Below are 27,842 nucleotides of genomic sequence, written 5' to 3' on the forward strand. Positions count from 1 at the left end.
CAGCCCGGCACGGGGTGTTACCGGCGACGGGGCTCGAACCCGCGGCTCCACGGAGGCTAGCCCCCCGCGGCGGGGAGAGGGGAGAGCCTCCCCGTCCCCCCGAGAGCGGGGCTCGCCGCCACCTGCGGCGCGCGGGCGGGCGGCACTCACCGAGCGGCGGCGGCTCCCTCGCCGAGCGGCTTCCCGCAGAGCGCTCGCCTCTCCCGGGGGCGGGGGAGGAGGAGCGGGCGAAGGCAGGAGGTGGGGAAGGGCGGGGGAGGAGAGCGCGGATTGAGCCCTCCCGGCTCCCGTCGCGGCGCTCCCTGCCCCCGCCCCGGCCCGCCCCAGCGGCGCGGCTAGCGGCGAGCGGAGCGGAGCGGCGCGGAGGCGCTGCTGGGGAAGCGGCGATGTGAGTGCCGGGGGACGGGAGGGAGCGGGCGGTGCCGGCCGCGCTCCGAGCGCAGCCCCCCGCCTTGGGGAGTGGGATCGGGCAGGGACAGGGCCGGCAACGCGGGGTGGGGGCGGCAGGGCCCGGCACCGGTGCCCGCAGGCCACGGGGAGGCCTCGGGCAGCCGGGCTGCGGCTGTGCCCCAGCTGCGGCCGGCGACCCCCACCTCTCTGACCGAGTTATTTCCCTCTCGTTCCGGTCTCTCTGCTCCCGTCCGTCCTCCCCCCACCTCCCGGTTGTTTGTTTCTGCTGCGCTTTCGGCCCCTTATCTCTCCCCGACACGCCGGGCCGCCTGCGGGGGCCTTCGCGTCCTGCGGCGCCGGCCGGTGAGCGCGGCGGGGGAGGACGTCTGTCTCTCGGCCCCGCTGCCCCCTCAGACCGCGGCCGCCTCGGCGCCTCTGGTTATGCGTGATGCATTTGGGAGAAGGCCGCTGTGCCTTGGTTTTGCTGGCCATCGCTACCTCTTTTAAGGGTTTAATTAGAAAATTTGTGTTAATGCCTAGCCGCATTTAGGGGGGTAAAAATCCAAGCTTTGATTAAGTGAGAATGTCATATGAATGGCATTTGCTCGTTTCTGTTACTTTTCAAGATACCCTAACTTCCCTGCTGGAAAAAAAAAACCTGAACATGATCAAAAATATAACGTTAGAGAACTTTTTGTGGGGAAATATATGATGGTTAGGTTGTGTGAGCCTGTCTTGCAGACTGGTACTACATACAGCAGTGTTCTTAATTTTAGTTATTGCTAAAATTATACCTGAACAGTTTCTTGACCCAATTTATGTTGCTGGTTTTTTCCTCTCCTAATTCTTATCATATTCTTCCTGACATAGCCTATATCCTTCTTCTGCATCTACAGCAGCAGACCTCTGCTCTCAGTAGATAGCCCTGACTTCAGATATTTAACTTCTGAAGGCTGACTCAGGCAGTTTGCTTTAGGTTCCCTGTATAAGGAAGAAACACTCAGCTATGGAGTTCAAGTTGCTTCTCATATGCCTATTTAGGATGGAAAGAGTGGCGTTTTGGAGATGATGGTCTCCATCTCCATCGTGAGACCGCACCTGGAGTACTGCATCCAGCTCTGGGGCCCCCAACATAAGAAGGACATGGAGCTGTTGGAGCAAGTCCAGAGGAGGGTCATGAAGACGATCAGGGGGCTGGAGCACCTCTCCTGTGAAGAGAGGCTGAGAGAGTTGGGGCTGTTCAGCCTGGAGAAGAGAAGGCTCCGGGGACACCTAATAGCAGCCTTCCAGTACCTGAAGGGGGCCTACAGGAAAGCTGGAGAGGGGCTTTTTATAAGGGCATGTAGTGATAGGACGAGGGGGAATGGTTTTAAACTGAAAGAGGGTAGATTTAGATTAGATATTAGGAAGAAATTCTTAACTGTGAGGGTAGTGAGACACTGGCACAGGATGCCTAGAGAAGTTGTGGATGCCCCCTCCCTGGCAGTGTTTAAGGCCAGGTTGGATGGGGCTTTGAGCAACCTGGTCTAGTGGCAGGGGGGTTGGAACGAGATGATCTTTAAGGTCCCTTTCAACCCAAACCATTCTATGATTCTATGATCTATTGACATGAAGAACTTAGACAACTCGATATCTCACTTTTTAGACAACTGAAGTTAGGGGAGACGAGGTCCATTGGAGCTCCACACATGCAGAAGGCTGCCTGCCCTGATATTCTTGTGCATTCTTGTATGTTGTTAAAAATATTTGTAGCGCTACCTTTCAGGTTACATGATTTACATTTAAAAAAGAGATCTGGCAGAACAGATCCATGCAAATGATCTTCAGCACCAATACAGGTCAGACTGAACAGCTTCTGCAGATTCTGCTGTCTGCTCAGGTTGTCTTGCAGGATATGATGATTTGTGTGTTGTTCAGAAGGGGCTAATATAGTAATAAAAAGGAGCAGCCACTGGCGTTGTCCATTAGAATTTACAGGATTGCCAAAAATATAATCGGCTTGAAGGCCAGAAGAATGAAACCCTTCAGAGAACTGCCCTGTTTCACGTGGAAACTCTCCTCCAGTACTACTCTGTAGGAGCCCGCATATAGGCATATATTCTGTGATGTATTAGAAGGCCAACAAGCTAACATTAGGTAGAAGGACAGCCCCGTGTACTCGCTGTGTGAGGGATGCTGTTTTCTTGAGTGTCTAAATACCATTTTTTAAAAAATAAAAATTAAGAGTATGTATCTAAGAGGAGGTTTTAGGGTAGGATTAGTGCATTATGAATGAATGGAGTTGCTGCGACTTATTTGGGAGTGTGGGTCGTTAGGGCCATGGCACTGGGACCTACTTCACAGTACAAGAAGACCTTTTCTTTTTTGGCCTCCTTCCCTGACAATTTTAGCATTGCATTCTTAGGTCTTACCAATACTGGGATATTTGAATTAAATTAGCTGTTCTGGAATGGCTTCCCATGTGGAGGAAGGTCTGTTGTGAAAGACGTGATTTTTTTTCTTTCCTTCTATTTCTTTACATTACAGAACTATTACTTTTCTTTAGAAGTACACAGTATTCCCAAGTGAAAGTTATTACTATTTCTGAATACTGTGTGCTCTTGAGTGGCTGTTGCAGAGCAGCTACCATAGCTACTCTGAATTAATTTCCTTGTGTAGTCAAGAACTTTAATCTGTATATTACTTCTTTCACACACCTGTATTCAAGAGGATGATGCATGCACAAGCTGTTCAGTGCTCAAACCTGCAGAAAGCTGGAGGATACTAACTTCATGTAGTCTTCAGAGGTTCTAGATGTTAAAACCAAAGAAGACTGCTGAGCGTGTGTATGATGCTTTTTGCCCCCTAAAGGCTTACAATTTGGACAGATACATCCCTGATACAAACCCCTCTCCATCCCTGCCAGATTTCAAGTCCGATGTTTTAGAACAGAGCTATTCAAAGCAAATGCTTCCAGATCTTGTTTGCACAGCCAAATATTTTTATTCTTGTGTTCAGAACCACCTGAAACAGTTGTTTCTCCAGCCCCTTCCGCCTTTTACTTTCAGCCAGTGTGTGGTAGGAACCAAACCCTCCAGCCCAGTCTCAAAGTAAAGTTTGGCAAAGCTGTCTCAGCCGAAGATAGCTTCTTTGTGAGGGTTTCTTAAGCTGCCCTATATAAGGAAGGCTGATTGCGCCACCTGTTAAAACAATAATACTGTAAGTTGTGAGGAGAATCAGCTCACAGGTTGACAGTTCGAGGCCCTGGACCCCAGTAAGGCTGGAGTTACTCTGCAGGTTGCTTTCTGAATGTTCTCGACAGAACCTGTCCTCTCTGTGTGCTCCCAAACACGTGGTTCACATGCAGTAGGAGTGTGTAACCAGGTCATTGCAGTGTAGGCTGCGTGATTCTTAGGGCTCAAGAAATGAATTGTGCAAAGTAAAAATACCTGAGTTGGAGTTTTCTCTCTGAGTTTCGGTGTTTTCGTATCTTTTGAAATGGCGAATGTGGTGGGTGCTGTTAATGCAGAGCTGCTACTTGTTCTTCCCCATCTTCTCGCTCCCTCTGAAATTTTAAATGAATTTCAGAAATCTGAAAATGGTTTTAACATTGATGCTATTTGCACTCTACAGCTGTTTGCAGCAAAGAGTTTGTAGTTTCATTAAAGTTTCAATAAAACGGTTTGATGTTCACTCCCTGTTTCTCCCTCCTTCCCCTTTAGCCCTCTGAACTGTTGCACAATCTGCCTCTGAGTGATTTGACCAGTAAAACTTGAAAGAACATCACTGTTCTTTAGGAGACACGCATTTCTTACAAGATAGTACAGGATTTCCAACCCTGGCTGAAAGTTCACAGCAGCGTGTGCAGAAGTTGCTCAGTACCCATCTGTATTGGTTCCACTCTGTTCCCCGTGTGCCCAGTAGTAGGTTGCCAAGCTGACTTGCTCAGCCAGCTCTGGAAAATCAGGCTCTGAGCAGACTTTGTCAAAACCCTTCCCCGGAAGGTAGAGCTTTGCAGTAAAACTTGCACACCCCTCAGGGTCGGTGTCACCGAGCCTCCCACTTGGATAGCCATGCCTGGGGAATCACAGAATGACAGAATGGTTGGGGTTGGAAGGGACCTCTGGAGATCATCTCGTCCAACCCCTGCCAAAGCAGGTTCACCCAGAGCACATTGCACAGGGTCATGTCCAGGTGGGTTTTGAATATCTCCAGAGAAGGAGACTCCACAGCCTCCCTGGGCAGCCTGTTCCAGTGTTCTGTCACCCTCAAAGTAAAGAAGTTTGTACAGTGCTGAAGTGTCAGCGCTGCAAACCTGGACAGGCCAGACAACGTGCCCTGGTCTGCCTCTTCGTTTTAGTGAGAGGAAGAAAGATAGTTGTGGTGGTGATGGCTAGCTGGTCAGCTTTCTGGTCCTTAGCAGGTTGGCCCAGCTGTAAAGCTGAAAACAAGAATCAACCTTAACTTTACTGACGTAAGTGCAAGCAGAAGATAAGGAGTCTTAAATGCTGTACTGTTTTGACTGCAATGGCTTTTTATGTTTCCCTTGATTTGTGCACCATTACTCAAGTATACAAGACCTCTGTACCACTTTAACAGCATCTCCTCTCAAGCCTGTGTTTGGCAGATTAATGAAATAATCACATACTTAAACATTGTCATCAATCTGGATTAATTTTCAGGCTTGTGACCAGAGCCTGTGAAGCATTTGTAGCATCTCAGCTGAAGTGGGGTCTCGCTTCAGTTACTGCTCCTTTCCAAACACTCCTCTTGGAGTTTGCTCTCATTGCAGCACCATTGGTGCTCTGCAGGCTCCATCATTACAATGGCAAGTGTTATTCGGTGGATATTTCAGCTGAGCTTGCTCTTTTTTTAAGTGATACGAACTCAAGTGGAAAATCTTTAAGAGAATTACTCAGCATGTAACACTCCTCATGCTCATAAGTCGCAGAATTGGGACCATAATTTACACAATTAACTCCGTTGATCATGAAATGCAGGATTTAAGGTTCCTGGGATATCTGGTCTTCTGCATAGATTTGCAATTATTTTATATGTAACAACAGAGAGCCAGCTCCAATCTTTATCAAAACCAACAGGAGATGAAGACAAAAGACCTGGATTTGTACTTAAGCCCTAGGTGTGCCCTCAGTATCTCCAGCATGATTACTCTCTGTGTAGCTACGGTGGTTTGCGACAGATGTGATGTCCAGAGGTGTTTAGGAAAGAAATCAGTGGAAAATATAGCTGTGAAAATACAGCTCATCACACTCTCGGGTCTTGACTTTTGGTGGGTGCAGCTGTACAGTCTTAATTTTAGCACTTACACTTGATTCTGTTGAAGAGAAAGAGCCAGCCCCGTTAGGTTAAACTTGGAAATACGCAGGTGTTCTTGCACCTCCGAAACATGCAGTGAGCTTCTTTTACGATGTACGTGTTTTCTGTCAAGATTGGTCCGTTGCCTTAGGAAGGTTAACCCAGCTTGTAGCTGGAAATTTATCTTAGATGATGTCGAAAGATTTAGAGACAATTTTGGAGCTATAACTCAAATAGGAAAAAGGGCCTCAATGTATTCCTGAGCTCTGAATTTCTCCCTCCCACTCAGCTGGTTTTGCAGTCAGTGTTCGATTTCCCAGGCTTTGGCACTAATGCATTTTGATATATAAATCTCATAAGCCTTTTAATTAAATGTGTGACTAAGTAATCACCCGGTTTTAAAGAACGCCATTTAGGGATGAGCGGATCTCTGTTTAAATCGGGGGAAGCCCAGCTGCTGCTTTCTAGCTTTCCAGAAAAGTGCTTGAAAAGCTGCGCGTTGCTAACACAGTATTGCTTATAGGCTGATGTATTTTTGCAGAGCCTGTCCTTTGTACTTACACTTTTAAATAATCGTAGTCTCTTAGAAATTTTATTTTTACATTAAGCAGTGGTGGGAGAGCGTATTTTGACATCTGCTTAAATTTTAAGAGTTGATTCAATCAGGTGTGTTTCCGTTATGAAAGATCTGCTCACACGTATCATAAGGTTTGAGGGTGCTGTCGTTGTGCATGGAAGAAGTTTTGGTTTTATTGAATAAAAATATTAGGGACTATTTTCCTTGAACTTTGAACATTGATCTTCGGACGGAAGGCAAAGATTCATTTTTTGCACTGAGCTTTTTTAATGTTCTTAGTGTAATCTTTATTTTGGTTTTGCCCCTCATTCTTTTTCATTTTCACTTAAAAACATAGAAGTCTGTTGTGGGAGTGTGTTCTGTTGAACCAAAGCATTGCATCTGTTGCTGCAAGCCAATAAGAAATGGAATTATTTCTGCACAAGCCTCATCTGGCATTGGAAAGCGTTTTTTGATGAAGAAACAGCCATTGGAGGGGTTGTTTGTTTTATTGTTAAATGCTTTTATGTACTAACTTTTAAGCTCTGAAGAGTTTTTCCCAAGTTTCCTCACACATATGCAACTTACCTAAATTACATGGTTCAGAAATACTCACATTTTTACACTGAAACATCCAAACAATTTACTGTGACCCCACAGGTCAGAATCTGTTCTAGGATTCCCCGCAGTAGCTCACATTGTCCGGACCTCCACCTTTGTGTTGCTAAGCTCACCGTGTACAGTATCCAACATAGACGTCCACATTAAATTGAAGTTTTACACTGAGAAACATTTATTGTATGCGTTTTTATGAAAAATAGCACAAGTTGCCCATTTCTGACAGTTCTGTGTTTAATTAGGGTATGCAGAGCTGCTTGTTTATCTCTGGCTTGCGTTGTCTCGTGTTTCTGGTTCTTACAGCGTCACCTCCATTCTAAAAATTTTGCAGTTGTCAGGGGTCAGATGGGCACAATCTCAATACTGAGCTGTGCTTTATGGGACACAGTAGTCAACATAGCTACTCTTGCTTGCTCCCCATACTTTGTTTAAAAAAAAAAAAGAAACAAACTCTTAGCACTCGATCACCCAAAGAAGACTAAATTTAGTTTCTGAACCTGTATATATATATACACACACACCCCTATGGCTTTGATTATTGTTTCAGATTATACATCTTTTTTTTGTTTCTCTCTGCAGGGCCGATTACTGGAAATCTCAGCCAAAAAAATTCTGCGATTACTGCAAGTGCTGGATAGCAGACAACAGACCTGTACGATGGTCTACCGTACTATGTCAATGAGTCTGAAATACTAGGGATTTGAATTACAGGCCTTTAACGTCACTTTTGATACTAATCTCTTGATGCATGAAATTTGTTGTTTAAAAATGCCTTTGTTATAGTTGTGATATTTAAAATCTATTATGTGAGAGCCAGATACTGCATACCAGATGGTGTGTGCTGTTCTACTTGGCAGTACAGATAAGAACTGAAATGTATGACCCTGCTTTTTCTTCAGGTTCTGTAACTTAACATTTGATCTGACTTGAAACTTTGTCCATGCCTGTTCCTAGCCTTTGTCTGCAAGTAGGAAGCAAAACCTGGCGTACATGCTGTTTATATATGGTAGGCTTGGTACAGCCAGCGCTATAAGCATTTAAAGCAGGTTTCTTCTATTTCACACAGAAACATTACTGGGTTAAAGACAGGTGTTTCTGACTTGCAGATGCCTTTTGCAGACTACTAGACCGATTGATTTCTCACTTAGAAGTTTTGCGTTCCCGACACAATGCCAGGGGTACTCCTGGAGTCGAGCTCCTTCTGGCTTACAGTTAGATACTTGCAGTTCAGAATGACAAGTGTGAGCCAATTGGTTCAGGTTTCTTGTAGTCGGTGAAGAGAAATACAGGTTAAAGGGGCGGACTTAGGCAACTTATAAAGTCTGTCTTTAAATGAGATGAATCATCCCCTGGATGTCCATCCTCTGCACATCACTTCACGCAAATAAATTCTAGGGTTACTAGGTCAGGCTTAGGCACCTAACATTTGAACAGCTAAATGAGCTCAGATGGGTTTTGTGAGAACCATGTGAGGACTTCCACTGTTGTACCTGCAGAGCTTCTGAACTCCTTCCAGTTCCTACTGGCTTCAGTCTTTCTGGCAGCTTTTTGGCTTGTGGACGGTTCTGATGTCCTTAGTTACCCAACTCTCCCACCTTGCCCTTTCCTCTCTCTCTCTGTCAGATCTGTGGACCTGCAAACTAAGTTCACGGGATATTTGTGGAGCATAGCATAATCTAATTAAGGACTGTAGCTAATATTTGGATCTCTAAATAAGCCATATGGTTTTTAAAAGTTTGCATGAAAACAGGGTAGAACAAAAAATTGAGGGATGATACTTGGAAGGATGGCATGGAGAGGGAGCCCAGATTACCTGTTACTTGTCTCTTGTATGTGTGCTGAACAGTATTATTTGAAAATTTTTAAGTCTTATAAATACAGACTATGAAATTTTAATATACCATTTTGCAGTGTTACTGATTTTTCATAATTTCTATGTTGAATGTTTCTCAGTGTTGCCAATTTCCTACAGCTATTTTATAGCTATAGTGTTTGTTTGTTCTAAGTGTTTTCAGAACAGGTTACATTTAGGCTTGTTCAACTAAGTTTAGTCTAACTAAATTTTAACTAACTACAATGAACTAAATTAAAATTGTATAATATGCATTATTTTTCTTGTTTTTTTCTCACTTTTAAGAGCATTGAGTTTCATGAAAGAGGAAAGAATCATAAAGAAAATGTGGCAAAAAGAATTAGTGAGGTAACTCAAATATCTTATTTGCACGAATACTTACTTTTAATCTTTTTCATTATCAGACTTGTTTTAATTTATTCTCTTGGGTTTTTTTGCTTTGTGTTAGATCAAAAAAAAAAGCTTGGAAAAGGCAAAAGAAGAAGAAGACGCGGCAAAAGAATTTGCGGCAATGGAGGAGGCTGCAATGAAAGCATATCAAGAGGATTTGAAAAGGCTTGGAATTAAACCAGGTAGTTCATATAGCTGCCAAAGGATTAAAGACAGAACTGAAAGAATATTGAATAGGAATGGTTTTTCTTAAATTAGGTTTTAGGAACATGAGAGGAGGCCTTCAGGACTGTGTTTGCTCATTAAAAACAGCAACAACAAGGAGTCTGCAAATTGCCACTAGTAGAAGTTGCAGTACACGATGTTTTTAGCCAGTGTCCTCTGGTTCATGGAACAATCTGATTTGGAGTAGAAAAATTAAACAATGTGATAACAAAAACCAGGCTGTAGTTGGTGCTTTCAATCAGCAGTGCAGCTTCCCTTAGTTAATTTTGTTTCACTTTTGCCAGTTGGAGACAAAAGTATCCTATTGAGTAGGAGAGGCTGGGTTCCCACTGATGTCAAAGAGGGGAGATGAGAATCTCCTACTCAGCTTGCAGTTCAGCAAGTACCTTTGTTCTGTCTGTGTGAAGACATATTATCCTTCAAAAAAAGTTTGTTGTTTCAAGCTCCTGTAGAAGCTATCTTTTTCATAACTCTCTTAGTTTCTTTGTTTTGTTGTTGTTTAGTTAGAGCTTATTGGTCCTTACGGTTTTTCTCTTTATGTTACTCTTCTTTTGATATCTGGCCTTTCTTATGACACAATAGTATTGCTACAATGCAAGATTCTTTGAATATAATCTTTTAAGTTTACCTGCTATGAGTGTAATACTAATGAGTGAACATACTCATAAGAACAAAATTTCCTGTTTGGTGTTGCTCAAGAGTGACTAATATTTAAGCTCAGATTATTACTCTTTTTTAAAAGGAAGTATTATTTTCTTTAAGATGATGTAGGTCCCAGTTCGACACAGAGTAAAACACAGAGTAACACAGTGGAAACTAAAGGAAAGAAAGAAAAGAAAGAGAAGAAGGAAAAGAAGGAAAAGAAAGAAAAGAAAAAAAAGACGCCTCAGGACACCTCAGTGCCACCAAAAAGTGAAACAAAGGAGTGGGTGCAAGGGTTTTCTCCCGAAGGCTATACGTATTACTACAACACAAGAACAGGAGGTAAAAACTAGTGAGAAGCAAATGCAGATATAGTTATTGGATGTAAATGAGAAAAGACTGCCTACATTTCTTTACTCTTCTGCTCTCTCAGTAGTAAGTTGATTATTAAAATGTGAACAATTAGATGGAGTTTTGATATTTAACATTCAAAAAACAGGCATCCAGAACTTCAGACTGGTTTTGCTGTTTGTTAATAATGGGAAAATGTATTAATTCCACAGCTTCTGGAAATGTTTAGCTTTTCAGAGGTTAAGTATACAAAGGATAGCTGTGGTCTTCCTAAAGAAGCTTTCTTACTAGGAATGTGAAATAAATTGATTGTGCCCAAGTAAATGAGAGAGGTTATGGATTGCTGTCTTATTGTTTCTTTCCACATTTACAGGATTTACCTGACTTACTTCTGTTGAGGAGCTATGTGTTATGATCTTAGAGCATAAAATGTTTAGAGCATAAAATCAACCCTCTTTTATAATTAATGAGAATATTACAAACTGTTTCTTATAAATTTAAGAATTGACATTGGTATTTACCTTACCCTTTCCTTGTATAAGATAACTTCCAAAAGGTAAAAATCTTGTGTGTTTAGTTTATTCTGGCCTATGCTACCATTTAAAAAAAAACCACCTTTTTTGTACCAAAATTCCAGTATCTGTGTATCAGCCATAGTTTAATAGAGTCTGGAAGGTGGTTAGTCCTGGTAAAGCCAACTGGCATTATGATACTTTGGTTTATTGATCATACCATAGTTTGATCGAGGATGATTTATATGCCAGTGAGGTGTATCTGTATTACTTGTTTGTATGTGTGCACACATTAGTGTCATACCCTTTAGATCTTTTTTTTCTAAATATTATTAAACATGAATGGGATTGAATGATGGGTTAATTTTTTTTTTTTAAGAGTCACAGTGGGAGAAACCTAAAGGATTCCAAGGCAACTCTCAGAACTCACAAACGGTAATCACATACTGTTATTCATACTTTTCTTTGTCCTTGTAAACACTTCTCAGAAATAAGCTAAGCAATTTGCAAGTCTTCTGATTGAAGAAGATTAATTGTTTGCTCATAGTAAACTTAGGAAAATGTAATTTGAATATATAGAATGTTTTATGATATACTTGATGAAAACTGAAATTTTACTATGCAAATCTTTTTTGGCTAATTTGTTTACCAAGGTAAGAGAAGTGACAGTGGTGGTTGTGTTTTTACAGAATATGCTTTTTTGATGCTTCAGCCCATACAATTGAAAGCTTTGGGGAAATTCTGAATAAATTCTGCTCAACCTTTTGTGAATCAAATGTAATTAAAAAAATTAAACTTACACATTTGAAACAGTTAAGACTTTTTTATCTTAGGAAACATTGAGATTGCATTGTCAGATAGTAAAAAAAAATGCTGCCTATTTGTGTTTGCTTTAGGGTACAGTTATGTGATAATTTGTCTTTTTCGTGGATTTCTTATGGTCATGGAACCTGTGTCCAAGCAACCTTTTAGCCTATTACTTAATTTTTCTTATTTGAGGCACCAGAAAACTTTCAGAATAGTCCAAAGACAGAAAGATGTATTATTATTATTAATGGGCTTTCCCTGATTCTTATCACTCCAGGATTTTTGTGCCTCACAGCAATAAAAATAGGATTTTTACAACACTCCTGTGAACTGATGTTACGTTTTCCCATTTTCAAGATAGTTGTCATAGGTGCAGTATGATCTAAAGTCTGTTGTTTGCTAATATTGGCTTTTAAGTTAGAGATCAAAAAAGACTGGCTATTTCAGCGTAGCTTTATATTGTTGCATCTCAGAAGGCAGCCAATGCTTGGTACTGGGTTACTTACAGTCAGAGGAGAAAATGGTTATAATTGTGTATATTTTTAGGCAATTGAATCAATTCGCAAAATGTACATGAAGTTTTGTCTGTGTTCCAGCTCTTGTTCTCTTGTTAAGGCAGTGTTTTATCTCAAAAATGCAAGGTTTTTCCGTCCAGTGTTCATTCCCAAGAGACCGCACACTTTGTGTCAGAGCTGCCCATCACATGCTACCCTGGCTTTCTGGTTCCTTTATCCTGAGGTTTCACACAACTTGTTAACCAGCACTTCAACTTTATGTTTTCAATCAAGGCGTAGCTTTGCAATATATTCATAAGCCAGTCTTACCGTAGCCTTCCACTGAAAGAGGTGGTCCTGTAACTAACCTTGTATGGTCCTTGGTGTGTATTTGCCCTGACAGTGAACTGGTTCAGGGAGTGAAGCCATCAGAGTCTAGGTTAGTGCTTTGTAGGCTTACGTCCTTGCATCAGCTCTCTGAGTAATTGGAGAAATGCCAGTGCGGGGAGAGCAGATGGAGAAGAGGAGGAGCTCCCTTCTTGGCAACAATTTGAAGTTAGCTCTTCTCAGCTGTATCATAAACACACACCTTCAGCCTCGGTTATCTCTCTAATGCCACATGGCTATATTTTGCCACTCCTCCCTCACCCTGCTCAGTGACTTTGTGGTGTCTTGAGTTATTTTCGCTATTGCTAAAAACAAGCATTTTATTGCTCCCTTATTTAGTCTGAGCTAAAGATATTTGGAACATTCCAGATCTCTTAACAAGGACTCGCTGCCCAGAAATCAAAGGGCATGCTTGCAATATGTAGAGCAAGTGAGATGCACAGGCCCTCCTTGTTTTACAGCACATCAGCTTGCTGCTCAGACTTGTTAAGAGGTGGAGAGAACAGAGTAACGAAAAGGCATGTTGAAGGCTACCTATAACTTCAGTTAGATTGACATCATGCTTGTTAGCGGTTATGTAGTAGGATACTCAGTGTGCCTAGTGTCAGATGTCTGCTGAAAACCTCTAAAAACCAGGTCTAAAATGCTCAGATCTAACTCTGACAAAAAGGATAGGTTGTACTTCAGACTAGTTTTTTGTCCTTTTTCTACTTACGTAAATTTTCCTTTTGCTTCTTTTGTTGAAACTAGCATACTGAAACTTTTGAGAGCAAAACCGCAAGGAAACTTGCTCGCTGAAGGCTTTCTTGCCTTTGCCTGCTCTGAACGTGCTGGTACAATTTTTCCTGTTTATAGAGTGGGTGCGAGAACTTTAATGTCTGATTTTGTTGTGTTTTTTAAAAAAATAACAAAGTTTTAATAGACTATTAAGCAAATGTATAGGTATGTGTGTGCAAAAGCGTATCTATATGTGTATGTGTTTGTATACACACACACATAGACATTTATTAATGCAAAAATAATGTATGGTGAAGCTGCACAGATGTTCTGCCTAACATAGGGGAGCGGGCAGTATTAGTACTTGAGGAGCAATAAAGTAGTTGTATGTGTAAGTGTTGATGAAAATCTTGTTCTTAAGGAAGACATTAAGTTGTGTAATGAGCGATTATCTAGCTGTGGCTGATTCTGCAAAACATCTTTATTTTAGTTACACATCCACAAAGATATACCAGCAACTTCTGCTGCATTTCATATGTATTTATTAATTAATAGGGAAAAACAGTGCTTTGTTGAAATCAGTTCTTTACTAAATAAGTAAATTCGTGGCAGGCATTCCTGCAAAGTTTGCTTCTTTGGTATTTTTAGTGAAGATCTATTTTGGGATAAACGTTAGAAGTTTTGGTTTTGTTGCTTATGTTTAATTTGTGATAGTATTTATTGGTACTGATTTTCTATAGCCCTCACAAAACCCTAAGACTTCCAGAGAAATTTCTTCTTGGTCTCTACTTAAGACAATGACAAAACCAGGAAATGTCAACTTCAGGTGTGAATACTTTGGAAAATAAAAAACATGTAAAATAATGGCCTTTATCATCATGTGTACTGTATGGCAGCCTTTACTATACTGCCTCATATTAATTATTCACTGTTTGAAAAAATTGTCTATGTGCATTTGCCATACTTTCAGTTAAGCAATTCAATCTTATTTGAGTCAAACGGAATGCTTGCTAACAACTTCAGGAGTTCAAGCTTTAAAACAGTAAAATTATAATGAACAAAAAATATTCAAGGGTTGAATAGTCTCATAAGTGATGCTTTGGCTGATCCTTAAAGCTGTTTTTTAATTAGCTCCTGTATCTTTTCTCAGGCAGCAGAGTGGGTAGAAGGTGTCTCTGAAGATGGTCATACCTATTACTATAACACAAAAACAGGAGGTAAGGAGAGCTTGTCTTCCAGTTAAGCTCTGTTTCAGAAGAGAGGCTTTTCAGAGCAACATTTTATTTTGCAAATAACTGCATTTTCAGGCCATTACTAAGTTTTGTATTTTTTAAGCTGTTACCTTAGTTGAAATATACTAGTTGCTTAAGTCAGTGTTGGCTTTATAGCTGTATTGTCAGAGTGTATACCTTTGTGCTTCATAGGTTTTTTTAGACATTCAACTTACAACTCTAAAATACAGGTTCTTCTTTTCTACATGTATAATTTGAAATTATAGATTGGAAACCAGAAAGGGGCAGGATTTTGTTTTGACAGGTATGTAGGACTGAATAAGAATCTCCTAAACTTTTCCTCTTGCTGACATAGCATTGATAAGAAAGTCTAGAATCTTGCCTCCTACTTCTTTTCCCTGTTTTTTTTTCCCTACATGGGGAACTCTGTGGTAACTCCCTCAGAACAGGCATCTGTTTTCTAAATCTGTGTGAATCATTTTAAGGTAAATGATGCCTCTCTGGAGAGCAAGTGATTTTTTGCTGGCTATGAGTTTTCCTTCTGCTGTTGGGTATGAAGTGGCATTCCTGACAATGCCAAGAATAGAAAAAAAACACAACCCAAAACCTTTCAGTTTTTCAGCATGCCTCTCCCCGGCTCAAATGATTTGCGATTTTTTTCTTTTGGAAGGGAAATGAGATGGTGGTTAATTTTAAACATTGCCTTCTAAGTTCAGGTACATTTTATACCTTTGGTTGTGCTGTTTTTTAAACTTCTACATGGACATAAGATACTTATGAAGAATGTCTTTGTAATCATCGTATTGGGTAAAATCTTGGCTTGTGAGATTTTAAAGTGTTCCCTTACTTTTATATAGCTCTAAGTATCTTGGAAATGCTTGAAAATTACTTGTCAGTTCTGTTAACGCCAATCCCATCCTCTGAAGACAAGACAAATTGTTAACTGAGGAATGTGGTCTATCTCGATTTCAGTAAAGCGTTTGACACAGTCTCCCACAGCATCCTCGCAGCTAAACTGAGGAAGTGTGGTCTGGATGATCGGGTAGTGAGGTGGATTGTGAACTGGCTGAAGGAAAGAAGCCAGAGAGTGGTGGTCAATGGGACAGAGTCCAGCTGGAGCCCTGTGTCTAGCGGAGTCCCTCAAGGGTCGGTACTGGGACCAGTACTATTCAATATATTCATTAATGACTTGGATGAGGGAATAGAGTGCACTGTCAGCAAGTTCGCTGATGACACCAAACTGGGAGGAGTGGCTGACACACCGGAAGGCTGCGCAGCCATTCAGAGAGACCTGGACAGGCTGGAGAGTTGGGCGGGGAAAAATTTAATGAAATATAACAAGGGCAAGTGTAGAGTCCTGCATCTGGGCAAGAACAACCCCATGTACCAGTACAAGTTGGGGACAGAGCTGTTGGAGAGCAGCGTAGGGGAAAGGGACCTGGGGGTCCTAGTGGACAGCAGGATGACCATGAGCCAGCAGTGTGCCCTTGTGGCCAAGAAGGCCAATGGCATCCTGGGCTGTATTAGAAGGGGTGTGGCTAGCAGGTCAAGAGAGGTTCTCCTCCCCCTCTACTCTGCCCTGGTGAGGCCGCATCTGGAATATTGTGTCCAGTTCTGGGCCCCTCAGTTCAAGAAGGACAGGGAACTGCTAGAGAGAGTCCAGTGCAGAGCCACGAAGATGATTAAGGGAGTGGAACATCTCCCTTATGAGGAGAGGCTGAGGGAGCTGGGTCTCTTTAGCTTGGAGAAGAGGAGACTGAGGGGTGACCTCATTAATGTTTATAAATATGTAAAGGGCAAGTGTCAAGAGGATGGAGCCAGGCTCTTCTCAGTGACATCCCCTGACAGGACAAGGGGCAATGGGTGCAAGCTGGAACACGGGAGGTTCCACTTAAATATGAGGAAAAACTTCTTTACGGTGAGGGTGACCAAACACTGGAACAGGCTGCCCAGAGAGGTTGTGGAGTCTCCTTCTCTGGAGACATTCAAAACCCACCTGGACGCGTTCCTGTGTGATATGATCTAGGTAATCCTGCTCCGGCAGGGGGATTGGACTAGATGATCTTTCGAGGTCCCTTCCAATCCCTAACATTCTGTGATTCTGTGATTCACTGATCGTAGTGTCTCATCTGAAGCATGTAACTGAGAAGGCCAGTATCTCTCGGTGTAGCTCCTGCTACGAGTCATACTTTGGGAGGCTGCACCTTACTCCACTGGCTATATGTGACACCTAGGAAAGTGAACTTTCTCAGCTACTGGTCTAAAGCTACATGGCAGCAGTACCCTTAAGAGACTGTTTTGTTCCTTCAAAGCCACTTCATTGCCAGTTTCTTACGCCTTTACTTGTTCAAGATACATCTAGAAGCATACCTGTCAAATGTTGTTTTCAGTTATGGATTTCTTTGGAAGTAGATAAAATAATTGGAAAAGGAGTAGTTTTATTACATTTGAAAGCTTAAATAAAATTATAGATTGCAAGTTGGTGTACTTTTGCCTTATTGTTACTAAAAGCAGTTTTAAGAGCATTGAGTCAACTTTTATTTGAATATTTCCTCACAATATATTTGCTGGAATACTACCTTCTCATTGAAAATGAGGTCATATCCTGGAGATACTTTCATGTCTTTTCAGAATAATGTTTGTATTTCCTTGTTTACTTACAGCTCTTTTAGAGACCTAATGTTACCAAGCCAAGTAGCACAGGGAAGGGGTTTATCTGCCTGGAGAGCTGAGGCTTGCAGTTAGAGTTCTTTACCTTATCCTGTCTTTGTAATCAATGGACAACTCAAATCAAATAAATAGGCACCTCTAGAGGGCAATTTGTGTTAGGATGAGAGGGACCACAGTCTTGTGGACCACAGTTCACCATGCATGACATTTTTCTTAAGCGCTAATTACAACAAGCTTTATCAACAGTGAACTCAGCTGTCATGACAGTATCTCTGCTGGGAAGTGAAATGTTGTCTTTCTGATTATGTTTATTAAAACAAACATACCGAACAAAGGCAAAAGCCTTGCACTAAATTATTTGCTGTATTTTTGCATAAGGCAGTGCTGCTTCTGAAAGGTAATGTTGTCAAAGCAATAGCAGATCAGAATTAGAAACATAAATAATGTGGTTATTCAAATGTCTTGGACAGTATCCACATGGGAGAAACCAGATGGTTTTGTCTCATCTTCAAATGAGAAGAGTCAACGGGACAAGCATTCTGCAGAAAGAGATTCCAAAGCATCTGAATCAGACTCCGAAGACAGTGAAAATGAAGCCCAGAGTTCAGAAACAAATTTCAAGGTAAGTTCTCTCTTCAGATTTACTTTACATACAGTATTAATTTTCTAGCATAAGATGATTTATCTTTTCTGTTTTGTTATAGGCTGTGGTCATTGTAATGAGGTTAAACCATACGACTGAAAGTAGAAGTTTGCACTTGTTTGAATAGTAAAATGAATCTTTATTCAATTATTTGACCCATTAGTGGCACTGTTCCAGGACAGAAAGCATGATCTTTCTTTCAGCCCACCAGCAGCAGATTGAATTCTGCAAGAAATGTGATGTTCTCTGAGAAAGGTCACTGTCATCTCTCTGAAATAATCCACAATATGATTTGGATTTCAGTGGGAGGATATGACTTCTAACCTTCATTGGTAAATGTGACCACCAGGAGTCCTTCGGGGAATGCCTTTTACTGAAAACGACATGGTTGTAATTTCCCTACTAATTGAGCAGCACATAGTACAAAACCTGTATCAATTATATGTTTTTGTCTTCAGATTTAAAACTTAAGATAAAGGGTATGATTATGGCTCTGGTTGGGTCAGATGGTTTTTCTGAAACTGGTAGTTCAGAACAGGCAGAGACACTTTAAATATAAAATGTATTCATAGACAGGTGTTAATTTTAAAATACATATTTTTGTATTACTGTGCATCATTATAAAGTACTACTAGGCATTAGCTGTAAAGTGTGTGTATCTGCATGCACAGAAAGCTGTATGTGAATTTTTGCCTTTTTTTTTTTTTTTTTTTTTAAACATGCTAAACTTTGTTTATAAGTAAGTTTGTATTGGCTACTCCTTGCTAACTTCAGCCTTGATAGGTAGGATTTTCCAACTTCAGCTTCTTGTAACTGTTAAGATTTTTTTTCAACTCGGTATGTGATAAAAGCTCAAGGAGAGAAATTTAAAGATTTTATTACAATATGAGTTTATTGTTTCAAGTTACTCTTGGTTGAAAAGTATGAATAGTAAATAATAGTAAATAAAAGATGTCAAATAAAGCTACATTGTGTTTTTATTTAGGCATTTTTGCTTAAGGTGGGTTTTTTCCTCTTTAGAGGAAAGGAGATAATGGTGAAGAATCAGAGGAAGGGAAAAAATCTCCCAAAGCTAAAAAGTTAAGTCCTTATGGGAAATGGCGAGAAGTTAAGCCAGGAGAAACTGTTGATAAAGAGGAGAGTACATCAGCTTCCCAAGAAACCTCCAGTGATGCACCTAACAAGACCAAGCCTTATGGAAAATGGAAACCAATTAAGGAAGTAGAAGCAGCAGCAGCAGAAGAACCAAGGTGAGGATCTTTTTACTGTAGTTATTTTCGTAATATTTGTTTCCACAATACTTGTTTTCAGAGCTGAAGCTTTTTCTTCTGAACTCTAGCAGAATTAGCACAGCAGTGATTGGAAACATAGCCCAAATACAATTCTTTCTGCAATGATTATCTTAAGTAATAGCTCTCCAGGGCAGATGGTGGTGGTGTTTTGGTTTTTGTGTAGAAGTTCACCATGAGTACAAAGTAAATTAAAGTGATTTAAAATATCATAGTCATCCATCATTTTTTTCAGAGCCTGAGTATCAACTATTTAAATGGAGTTACTCTATGCTTATGTTCCTTACCATCGTCTCCTTCAACAATCTGGTTCAGCTGCCTCAGGAGCTGTCGTGACAGTTTTTTCAACTGCTTCCAGCCTTGGAACAGCATAGGCATCTTTCTCAGGGCCTCTAGCTTCCAGGCTAAATTCTGTTTCTTTCTGATAAGTAATTAGTTGGGCTAACTCTGCCTGAAGTTCAAAATCTATCTTGATCTTACAGGGCCAGCAGTAACCTGATCTTGATCGTACTGGGTTAGCATTGCTTTGAATTCCCTCCCTGTGGGATCAATAGTTGCTGACATAACGAGTATGCCTTTTTAGACTCGAAGCAATTTCTACCTAAGGCCGGTATGTTTGGCTGTTACTTCCACAAGCAGTGAATTATTTCTCACTTTGTGGTGTTGTACTGACTCTAACTGTTCACTTGAAGGACACAGCCTAAAAGACACCAAATTTTTTGTCTTACTTTCACACAGTATAGCAGTAAAAGACTTCTGGTTGAACTGTTTTTCTTGTTCCCTAATTTCCCTCATTTCAAAACAAAGTTAAGCAAAACCAAAGCAAAATCCACTACAACTTTTTCTGCTGTCACTATGGTTAAGCCTGGTGGGAGATACTTTCTGTAATGATTTAAATAAGGAGATGAAAGACCAAATGTGTAATCTAGTTATGCCAATTTTAAATCTGGAAGCTGTCTCTCTCTCCCATGTCCAACTGATGTACTGCAGATGTTTTCATGACATGCATCTGATCAGGAGGGGTTTTTGTGTTTTGTTTTACTGCCTAATGCCTGAGATTGCTCATTTTCTTATGAAATATGCTGTCTTTTGTGGCCAGTTTCTTGTTATGGAGCCTGCTAGGAGTCTGGAAAAATTAGCTTTGGGAGAATGAAATCAGTCTTTTCCCTCATACTCACACCATTCTTCAGCATTTTAGTTCTAAATTATTCTGCAGATACAGTTTTGACACTGTTTGACCTAAATTAAGCACTGATACACTTCTTGGAGATGATAATATGAGGAAAAATTTATGAGGAAAAACTTCTTTACTTTGAGGGTGACAGCACTAGAACAGGCTGCCCAGGGAGGCTGTGGAGTCTCCTCTGGAGATATTCAAAACCCACCTGGACACAACCCTGTGCAACGTGCTCTGGGTGAACCTGCTTTGGCAGGGGGTTGGACTAGGTGATCTCCAGAGGTCCCTTCCAGCCCCAGCCATTCTGTGACTCTATGATAATGTCACTTGATCAGTTCACGTTAACACCTCCTGTATTGGACCAGCTAACCGCTCCTTGACTCCAGAGCTGATAAATTCTTTCAGGTTTTTGGAAAGCACTGACCAATAAAAAGTGCTTTCAACTTACTGAACCTGATGTATCAGTCTGTACATTAACACACAGACTTGATATGTACACACATGTAAATGAGACAAATGCAGTTGTTCATTATTTACTTTAAATTGAGACTAGGCACAGGGCCAACCACTTTCAGGAAGTTTACATTTTAGGGATACTGCAACAGTCGCATTTTGTTGACCTGCAGTCATTCTCATGGCTCTTTTTGGATGCTTGAGCTGATCCATGTCTTCCTTGAGGCATGGGACCTGAAGCTAGGTATAGTACACGAGCTGACATCAGACTAACACTCAGTAGTACTGAAAGATTTCTTGTATGGATTGGCCAGGAATACAATGTGTATCTCTTTGCAGTAGTGTTATGCTGGTGTGATTCCTGAGTGACTTGTGATTTAGATAATTTTCTGCAAACTGTTCGGTTGTTCTCCATCGTATGTTTGTGCCATAGGTTATTCTTGTAGGACACCGTGTTTTGCTATTGACCTCCTAAAACCGATTGGTCATTTTTAGATCATGTCTTTGATTTGTTCAGATCAGTATTAGCTGTGATCCTGTCCTCCAGAGCTGCTTCTCCCAACTTGGGGTCATTGGCTGATTTTGTAAGCCTGTTCTCTGTTCTGTCATGCAGACCTTCAAGGATAGGCACCTGCAGAAAACTACTCAATAGCATTTTGGCAGTGAACCATTGCGAATTACTCACTAACTACTGTCTTTCAACATTCTTAGACTTACACCCATGCAGCCCTGTTGTCTTTTACAAGACTATTTACATGATGGGTGCTTGGGCCATGGTATAAACTCTGTAGAGAATGAGGTCATGTTTTTTTACTTTTCATACCAGTCCTCCCAGAAGAAACAAAGAACGTGTTTTTTTTCTTGATCCCTGTCACGATGATGATCTTGGCTAGAAGACTGCATCTAGCTCAAAGCCGCTTTGACAATTAAATATGTATGTTACTGTCTGCAGTACACCATGATGTCTTCTCCATGTAGATTAACCCTTCTGTATTTTCCTCTCTTCTCCCAGTGAAAAAGTGGACCTGGAGCTTCCTAGTACAGAGAGTGACAATGTACCACCTCCAGTGCTAGAGGTTCCAGAAGATGAGACAGTGATATTTAAAGAGAAGACAGTCACCTCCCTTGGAGACCTGACAGAAGGGGTGCCAACATTTAAAAAGAGGAAATTTGAAAACGGAAAATCTAGAAACTTAAGACAAAGACTAAGTGATCAGTAATACTTAACAACTCATTTTAGACTCATTTTAGATTCTGTTTAAGCTAGAGTGAATAAAAAGTTTAATATTTTAAACAGGCTTTTATAAAGAAAACGTTGGGTAGAAATTAAGGATTTATAGGTACTAAAACATACGTGAGTTGTAATTTTTTTTTATTTTATTTTGATGTGATTGATTTTAGAATGGAAGTTTGTGTTATATTACTTATGCAATATTGTAAATACATTTATTTTTTATTTTAACCATGCCATCTAAGTTTGATTTGCTTTATGTATGCTGTTTTAAATACATTGTGTAAGGTTTTTTTACTCCTTTTCTAAGTATGGGAGAATGTAGTAATCCTTAATCTGGCAAAAATGATGCAGACCTTTTATTTTTACAGAGGATCAATGGCATGTACTAGAGAGTAAAATCATCCTCCAAGGTTGTTTATGTGGAGTCGTTTCCCAACTATGAGTAAAAATATTGTGCTTACTAACCTTTGACTAATCGCTTGCAAAAGAGTAGGTGGTGAGAGTGCCAACATTTCAGATAGATCATTTGAAAGCTGTTTTCAGAGGAGTTAGTCACATCAGTGCCACTCATTTCAAATAACGTTCTGAAAGAAATTATTTGTGTACGTGCATGATAAATGTATTAAACCTCGACAGAAGATTTAAACCTGTGGAATCTTAACTTTTAATAACAGTACCAGAGCCACCCCTGTTGGAGGTTGTGTTTCGTTCTGGAGAGTTTCAGCCAAAACCAGAGCGTGCAGTTAAGACAGTTGTCAGAGTCCAGCTACAGGAGGAGGTCTTCCTGTTGTATTTTGCTTTATTGTTGTCTCTACTTGAATTTTTCTTTCTTTTTACACATCAAGTTTTCTTTTTTTGGTCTTGTTTTCTTTTTTGTCTCCTTCCCTGTAAAAAAAAATTGCCTAATACTTTCATGAACTTTCATGAAAAAATATTCCAAAGACCTGGCTCTGCTACAGCATACAGCACCTTTTTGAGGCTGATGGCTTCTGTCTGTTGATGAATGCGTTGAAGAGTTGCAGTGTTCGCTAAGCTGAGAGGGACTAAGTATATTGAAGCTTCATCGTTCTCAGTACCTTAGGAGAGCAAAACAAAAGATGGATGAGTAGAGCTGATGGCTGTACTGTCCAGGATGGCTTGGACATTTTCTTAAGGATTGTAGATTTGATTTCTTCACTTGGTGGGATTGGTCCGCATTTAGCATCATCAAGATTCACTGGCTGCGTAAGAATACAGCTAGGCTCATTGCTTCTCTAGGTATCAAACAGTGGACCATAAAGGTTCAAATCATGAATCCATTAAAAAATATGTCTCTATTTCTAAAGCTTACAGTGTTTCGTTCAGGAGAGTCTCATCCAAAACCAGAGCATGCAGTTAAGACAGTTGTGAGAGCCCAGCTACAGGAAGATAGACTTGGTAACTGCTGAGCTTGAACTTCATTGAGAAAATGAATGTCAGATACACGGAGAAAGGAGTGCAAGACAGGGAATCTGGTCTATCCTGTATTACAAAGGAAGCTGAAGTATTTTTTCCATTCTGCAACATTTCCGCTGTGTGTAGAAGAGAATTAAGTAGTGTATTTAATCCCATGTGTTTCTTTGGCTTCATCAGGGTGGTTGTATTTCTTCTGATGTTTGTTTTGAGAAATGTGAAAGTTTCCTGTAATATCTAGCCCTGGATTGTCATTTAGAGATGCAGGATGCGTGCTGGATGCTCTCACAGTCATGGATGCAGGAATGTACAACATGCATGTGAGGTCTTTCATGTGGAGTACAAGGCTAGAACAGAAATGTCCTTTCTACCAAGGAGAGGTTGTCAGGTTTCTTAAAAAGCAGATTTTTCAGGTTTTGTTTTTACTCTTATTAGAACGTTACTCCGGCAGCTAGGAACCTGCTCTAACTTGAAGCCTCCATGCCTTTGTGACCAGTTTACACTTACTTCCTCCCAACTAACACAAGTATTGCCCTTCAGCTAAGTAGCTTTTCTTCCTCTCGAACCCATTGTGTCTTTTCTGAATCACATAAAGCGTCCTTGTGTGACAGGACCTTCAGTGCTCCACCAGCACTTCTCTTCATCCATTCCAGCCTGAGTTTGCCTAGGCTCTGTGTTCAAGGAAGATTAAGGCCACGTGCAATGTCACTAATACTTCCTTAGCATATTGGAAGTAACTCTTGGTACATCCGTAAACCACATTTGCCTTTCACATGACTGCATCATGCTGTCTGCTGTGGGTGCCCTGTGATTTACCAGCACAACTAACTCTTTCTGCTCCTTTGCCATTGCCAGCTGCTGAGTTAACAGCTGATCATGCTTTCCTTTCAAGCACTTTTTTTTCCTTACAAATTTGTTTTGTACTGCTGTATTCGTCCTGCTTCTGTTATTCCAAGCCTAAAGTATATTAATTTCTTTATGATCTATGTAAAATTTTATTGTTTATTAGTACACTTTTATACAGTACTATAGTTCTTTTGTGGGCTCCACTTTTAATGTCCTCTGAGGACATCTTTCCTCTTTTAGTGAGTGCATCTTTCCTTAAAAATGTTTTGTCACATTGAAGTGGTCATAGGCAGTGATTTAAGATACTTGTTAACTAAATTGCTCCAGCAGATGTTTAAAAGCATCTGAAAATAAAAGTGTTCAAAACTTTGTTTCCTTGAGGAGCTGCTGTTGGTTGTAATATGAACCAAAGGTCTTTGTAAAGTCCTGTGTTTAAACAAACCAAAACAAGTATTTACATTAGGAAAAAAAGATGAAATGTTTTCTTTGTTCACTGCTAGTAAAGTTAGTTTAAATACTATATGCTTGCTTTTGCTGATGGGACTTCTAAAGCCTGAATTTCACAAAGAAATACAGTGCTTCACTCCCCACTACCTCTGAAAGTCATTTTGAAGAGAGGCCAGTTTATTCTTTGTCCTTAAGTGGAAATTATAATAAGGGCCTGTTGAATCAAATTTGATACATCCAAAGCCACTGTTTAATTTTGCACCCTGCTGTCATTCGATCTCTTTATTGTGTATCTAAACCAAATATTTTCTCTTCTATACAAAAATACTGTCTTGTGTGAGATTTACGGCAGACGCTGCTTTTCCAGGACACCTGTTCTGCACAGATCTCTCTTCCTCCTGCGCTATCTCCCTGCAAAATCCTCTGCCTTTGGAATTTGCCATAGGAATCCTCTAGGTATTCCCACAGTTATGCTCCTCATCTGCTAATCCTTCCTTGGGCTGCACTGGCTTTTGACAAAGGAATGTTCCTTTTACTGTTTCAGAAAAAGTGTTTTCAGAAGAGGAGTGTTTTGTTTTCTGAGTAATCCATTTTCTATTGTGCAGCATGGTTTTATCAGGTTGCCTGCTTTTATTGCAAGCTCCTTGATAGAGGACTACATCCTTGGTTTTACAGGCTGTTGTAGATATTATTAACAATATGAGGAGAGTCGTTGAGAAAGGGGGAGTCATTGCAATTTCTGATGATAATTTCTTTTGTGTGGTTTTGAGCAAGTCAATTCATGGCTTTGTATTTTTGTTTCCTTGCCTCATCTTTCACCTGCCTTGTCTGTTTACAGAGACAGCTTCGCAGTAAAGGATGCTTATCTTTGGGGTATGTGTTTTTACAGTAGGGCCTGCCTGAAGTTGGTGATGCTTTTAGAAGCAAACATATTGCAGATACTAAAAAAGAAAATTATTTTGTTGGGCATTTGTTATGCCAGGAGCTGTGCAGAGACCACCTGCTCAATTTGACCCAGGTTATAGAATAATCCTCATTCCTGTTCAGGCTAAGCTAAATTTTAACCCCTCACCTGGGAATTTGTAGATTGAAATCCAGACTTTCCCAATAGGGTGAAGTTTGCTTTTTGTTTGACCCTCGTAGACAACATCTGTGCTGCAGCAGCATCCAATCCCAATATTCAGATTTAGAAGGTGGGAGGGCTGCTCATGACACGGATCTGAGTTAAATTCACTAACCTGGGCATGCATAAGAACATTTCTCCTTTTTTTTCCCCTGAAAAAAATGTCATTTCAGAGCACATTTTGGCATCTCAGAAAGGGAGTAAAAAACTATTACATGCTGCTTGGTTTCTTTGATTTGCTTTTTGAGTTGTGCCTCCCCTTTTTAGTACTTTTCTTATTATTGGTGTCTTCCTCAAACCGTCTTCCTCCAATATTCCTATATATGCAAACCTACATACTACCGCTGTGCCACCTTTCTAGCGTCCACCTTCACCTTGTCCCCTGCTCTACCAAGACCTCCAGAAAGCTTGACGTGGTGTTATGTAGGCAACCGTGTCTCCACATCCCAGCTTATGCCGAGCGCTTCTGCTGCCTGTTAGCGTCATGCCCTGAGGAAGTACAACCCTACTGATTTTCAGACAACAGGCAAGCTATTTCAAGACCGACTACATGTGCTCTTTTGATTTTCAGGATAATTTGTTTTCCCAAGACAGATTTCATTCCATTCCTCCTACGGGGTTTGCAGCACTTCAATCCTTTCGCTTGCTGGTACAAAAGCTTTCTGTATACCTTCTGCTATCTGCTGTGGCAACCCTTTCATTCTGTTTTGTCAGCCATCTCTCTTCACTATCATCTCTTGTATCTACCTCTTACGTCCTCTTACCTTCTACCTGCTAAATTATTTAACTTAGAAATTGTGTTAACCATTTGTGTGATTAACAGATTTAGCTTTGTGAAATATTTCGGGATATAGCTTGAATAAAAGTTTCTGTACAAAGCCAAAAGTGTTGCAAAGAATAACCTGAAAAAGGCTGAATTTGCTCAAGAGGATTCCAAGAGAATGTCAGCAAACGCAGATTTTATTTTACCTGTAAAAGCAGAAAGAGCCTATGTTAAAAACTGGCAGACAGCGTTATACAGACCATGGGCTGAAGACAGTGGATTTTAATGGCTTGCTTAACTGAAGATACAATGAAGAACAGTGGGGTGATTGAAAAATGCTTGTTTTAGTTTGTAAGTATTGTCTGCAAAGTGAAACAGCTGGTTTCTCTTTAACAATTTCTCAGTTGCAATTACAAAATATTGCAAGCTGTTAAAGTGGCGTTTATATGAAAATACCAAATAAAGCTTTTATTTGAACAATCTGTATTACCATTGTTCCTCTATTCAAGGGGTTTAGGACAACCTGAGAGATTTATGGGTGCATGTTCTGTTAGAAATGGGACCTGGGGTAAATAAGAGACCAAAATAGGTATGTAAACATGGAAATGTTTCTTAAAAGAAATATTTTTATTTTGTGGTCACCAGCATAGTGTCTGGGTGCCTTCCAGTAGCGCATTAAGCAGTTACTGGAAATTGTTTTATTCTGTGCATCAATTATGAGTAACAAATTACCTGGGTTAAAAATGGTTAATTTTAAGATTCTTAACACAGTTCAGGTAAGGGTTGTGTAGTTACTATTTAGTAACATTCCGAATATAGCTGAATATATAAACTTTCTGGTGGTAACAGATTGTGATTCAGTAGTCTTCATATTTGCTGGTTGTGAGAATGATGAGCAATGCCCTGAGAGTTAAAGATAACACTTTTAAAAGGTGGGGAATGCATGTAAATTATTTTATAACATTTCTTTTACTAAAAAAAAATTTTGTCAATGTGATGATTTAGCAACTTTTTTCACAGAAAGTGAAAAAACTATCCAGCTGTACTAAGCAGCTAGAAAAAAAGAAGTTACGATCCAGGCAAACAGTTCTGCCAGGCTAGGAAACGTGTATAGTTGCTAACAGCATTTGGTTATTTCTTCCTTTTAGCTAAATGAGAACAAGCAGCTTGCTACTTCAAGTGAATAAATTCATTTGTAGTTCCAGGATTTCTCAGACATTCCCTTCTGCATTCTGTGGATGATTAAATGTAAGTAATCAAGGTAAGGTACCAGGGCTGTTCTTCTGATGCAGAGGGTA

The 27,842-nt window shown here is 40.4% G+C and overlaps 2 protein-coding genes across 2 annotated transcripts in view; one reads left to right on the forward strand and one right to left on the reverse strand.

Annotated features, from left to right (window-relative positions):
* ELF1 (E74 like ETS transcription factor 1) overlaps positions 1 to 343 on the reverse strand; it is a 93,978-nt gene extending 93,635 nt beyond the window's left edge. Inside the window, exon 1 of the mRNA XM_068418234.1 lies at positions 151 to 343. The gene's annotated coding sequence lies outside the window, so the exon portion shown is untranslated. The remainder of the gene's footprint in view (positions 1 to 150) is intronic.
* WBP4 (WW domain binding protein 4) lies at positions 1 to 27,024 on the forward strand. Its single transcript, XM_068418295.1, has 10 exons — positions 1 to 388; positions 7,439 to 7,511; positions 8,997 to 9,059; positions 9,160 to 9,283; positions 10,089 to 10,310; positions 11,211 to 11,266; positions 14,387 to 14,453; positions 17,609 to 17,760; positions 18,802 to 19,031; positions 21,713 to 27,024. Coding segments are annotated over exons 1-10 (1,197 nt in total). The 5' UTR covers positions 1 to 386; the 3' UTR covers positions 21,921 to 27,024.
* The last annotated feature ends 818 nt before the right edge of the window (positions 27,025 to 27,842 follow it).

Source organism: Nyctibius grandis, chromosome 2 (genome assembly GCF_013368605.1).
Source record: "Nyctibius grandis isolate bNycGra1 chromosome 2, bNycGra1.pri, whole genome shotgun sequence".
In the NCBI taxonomy this organism is placed as follows: domain Eukaryota; kingdom Metazoa; phylum Chordata; class Aves; order Nyctibiiformes; family Nyctibiidae; genus Nyctibius; species Nyctibius grandis.

Coding starts and splice junctions, on each gene's coding strand:
- WBP4 (XM_068418295.1), top strand. Junction 7,512..8,996: donor GGATAGCAGACAACAGACCT/GTACGATGGTCT, acceptor CTCACTTTTAAG/AGCATTGAGTTTCATGAAAG. Junction 14,454..17,608: donor CTATAACACAAAAACAGGAG/GTAAGGAGAGCT, acceptor TGTCTTGGACAG/TATCCACATGGGAGAAACCA.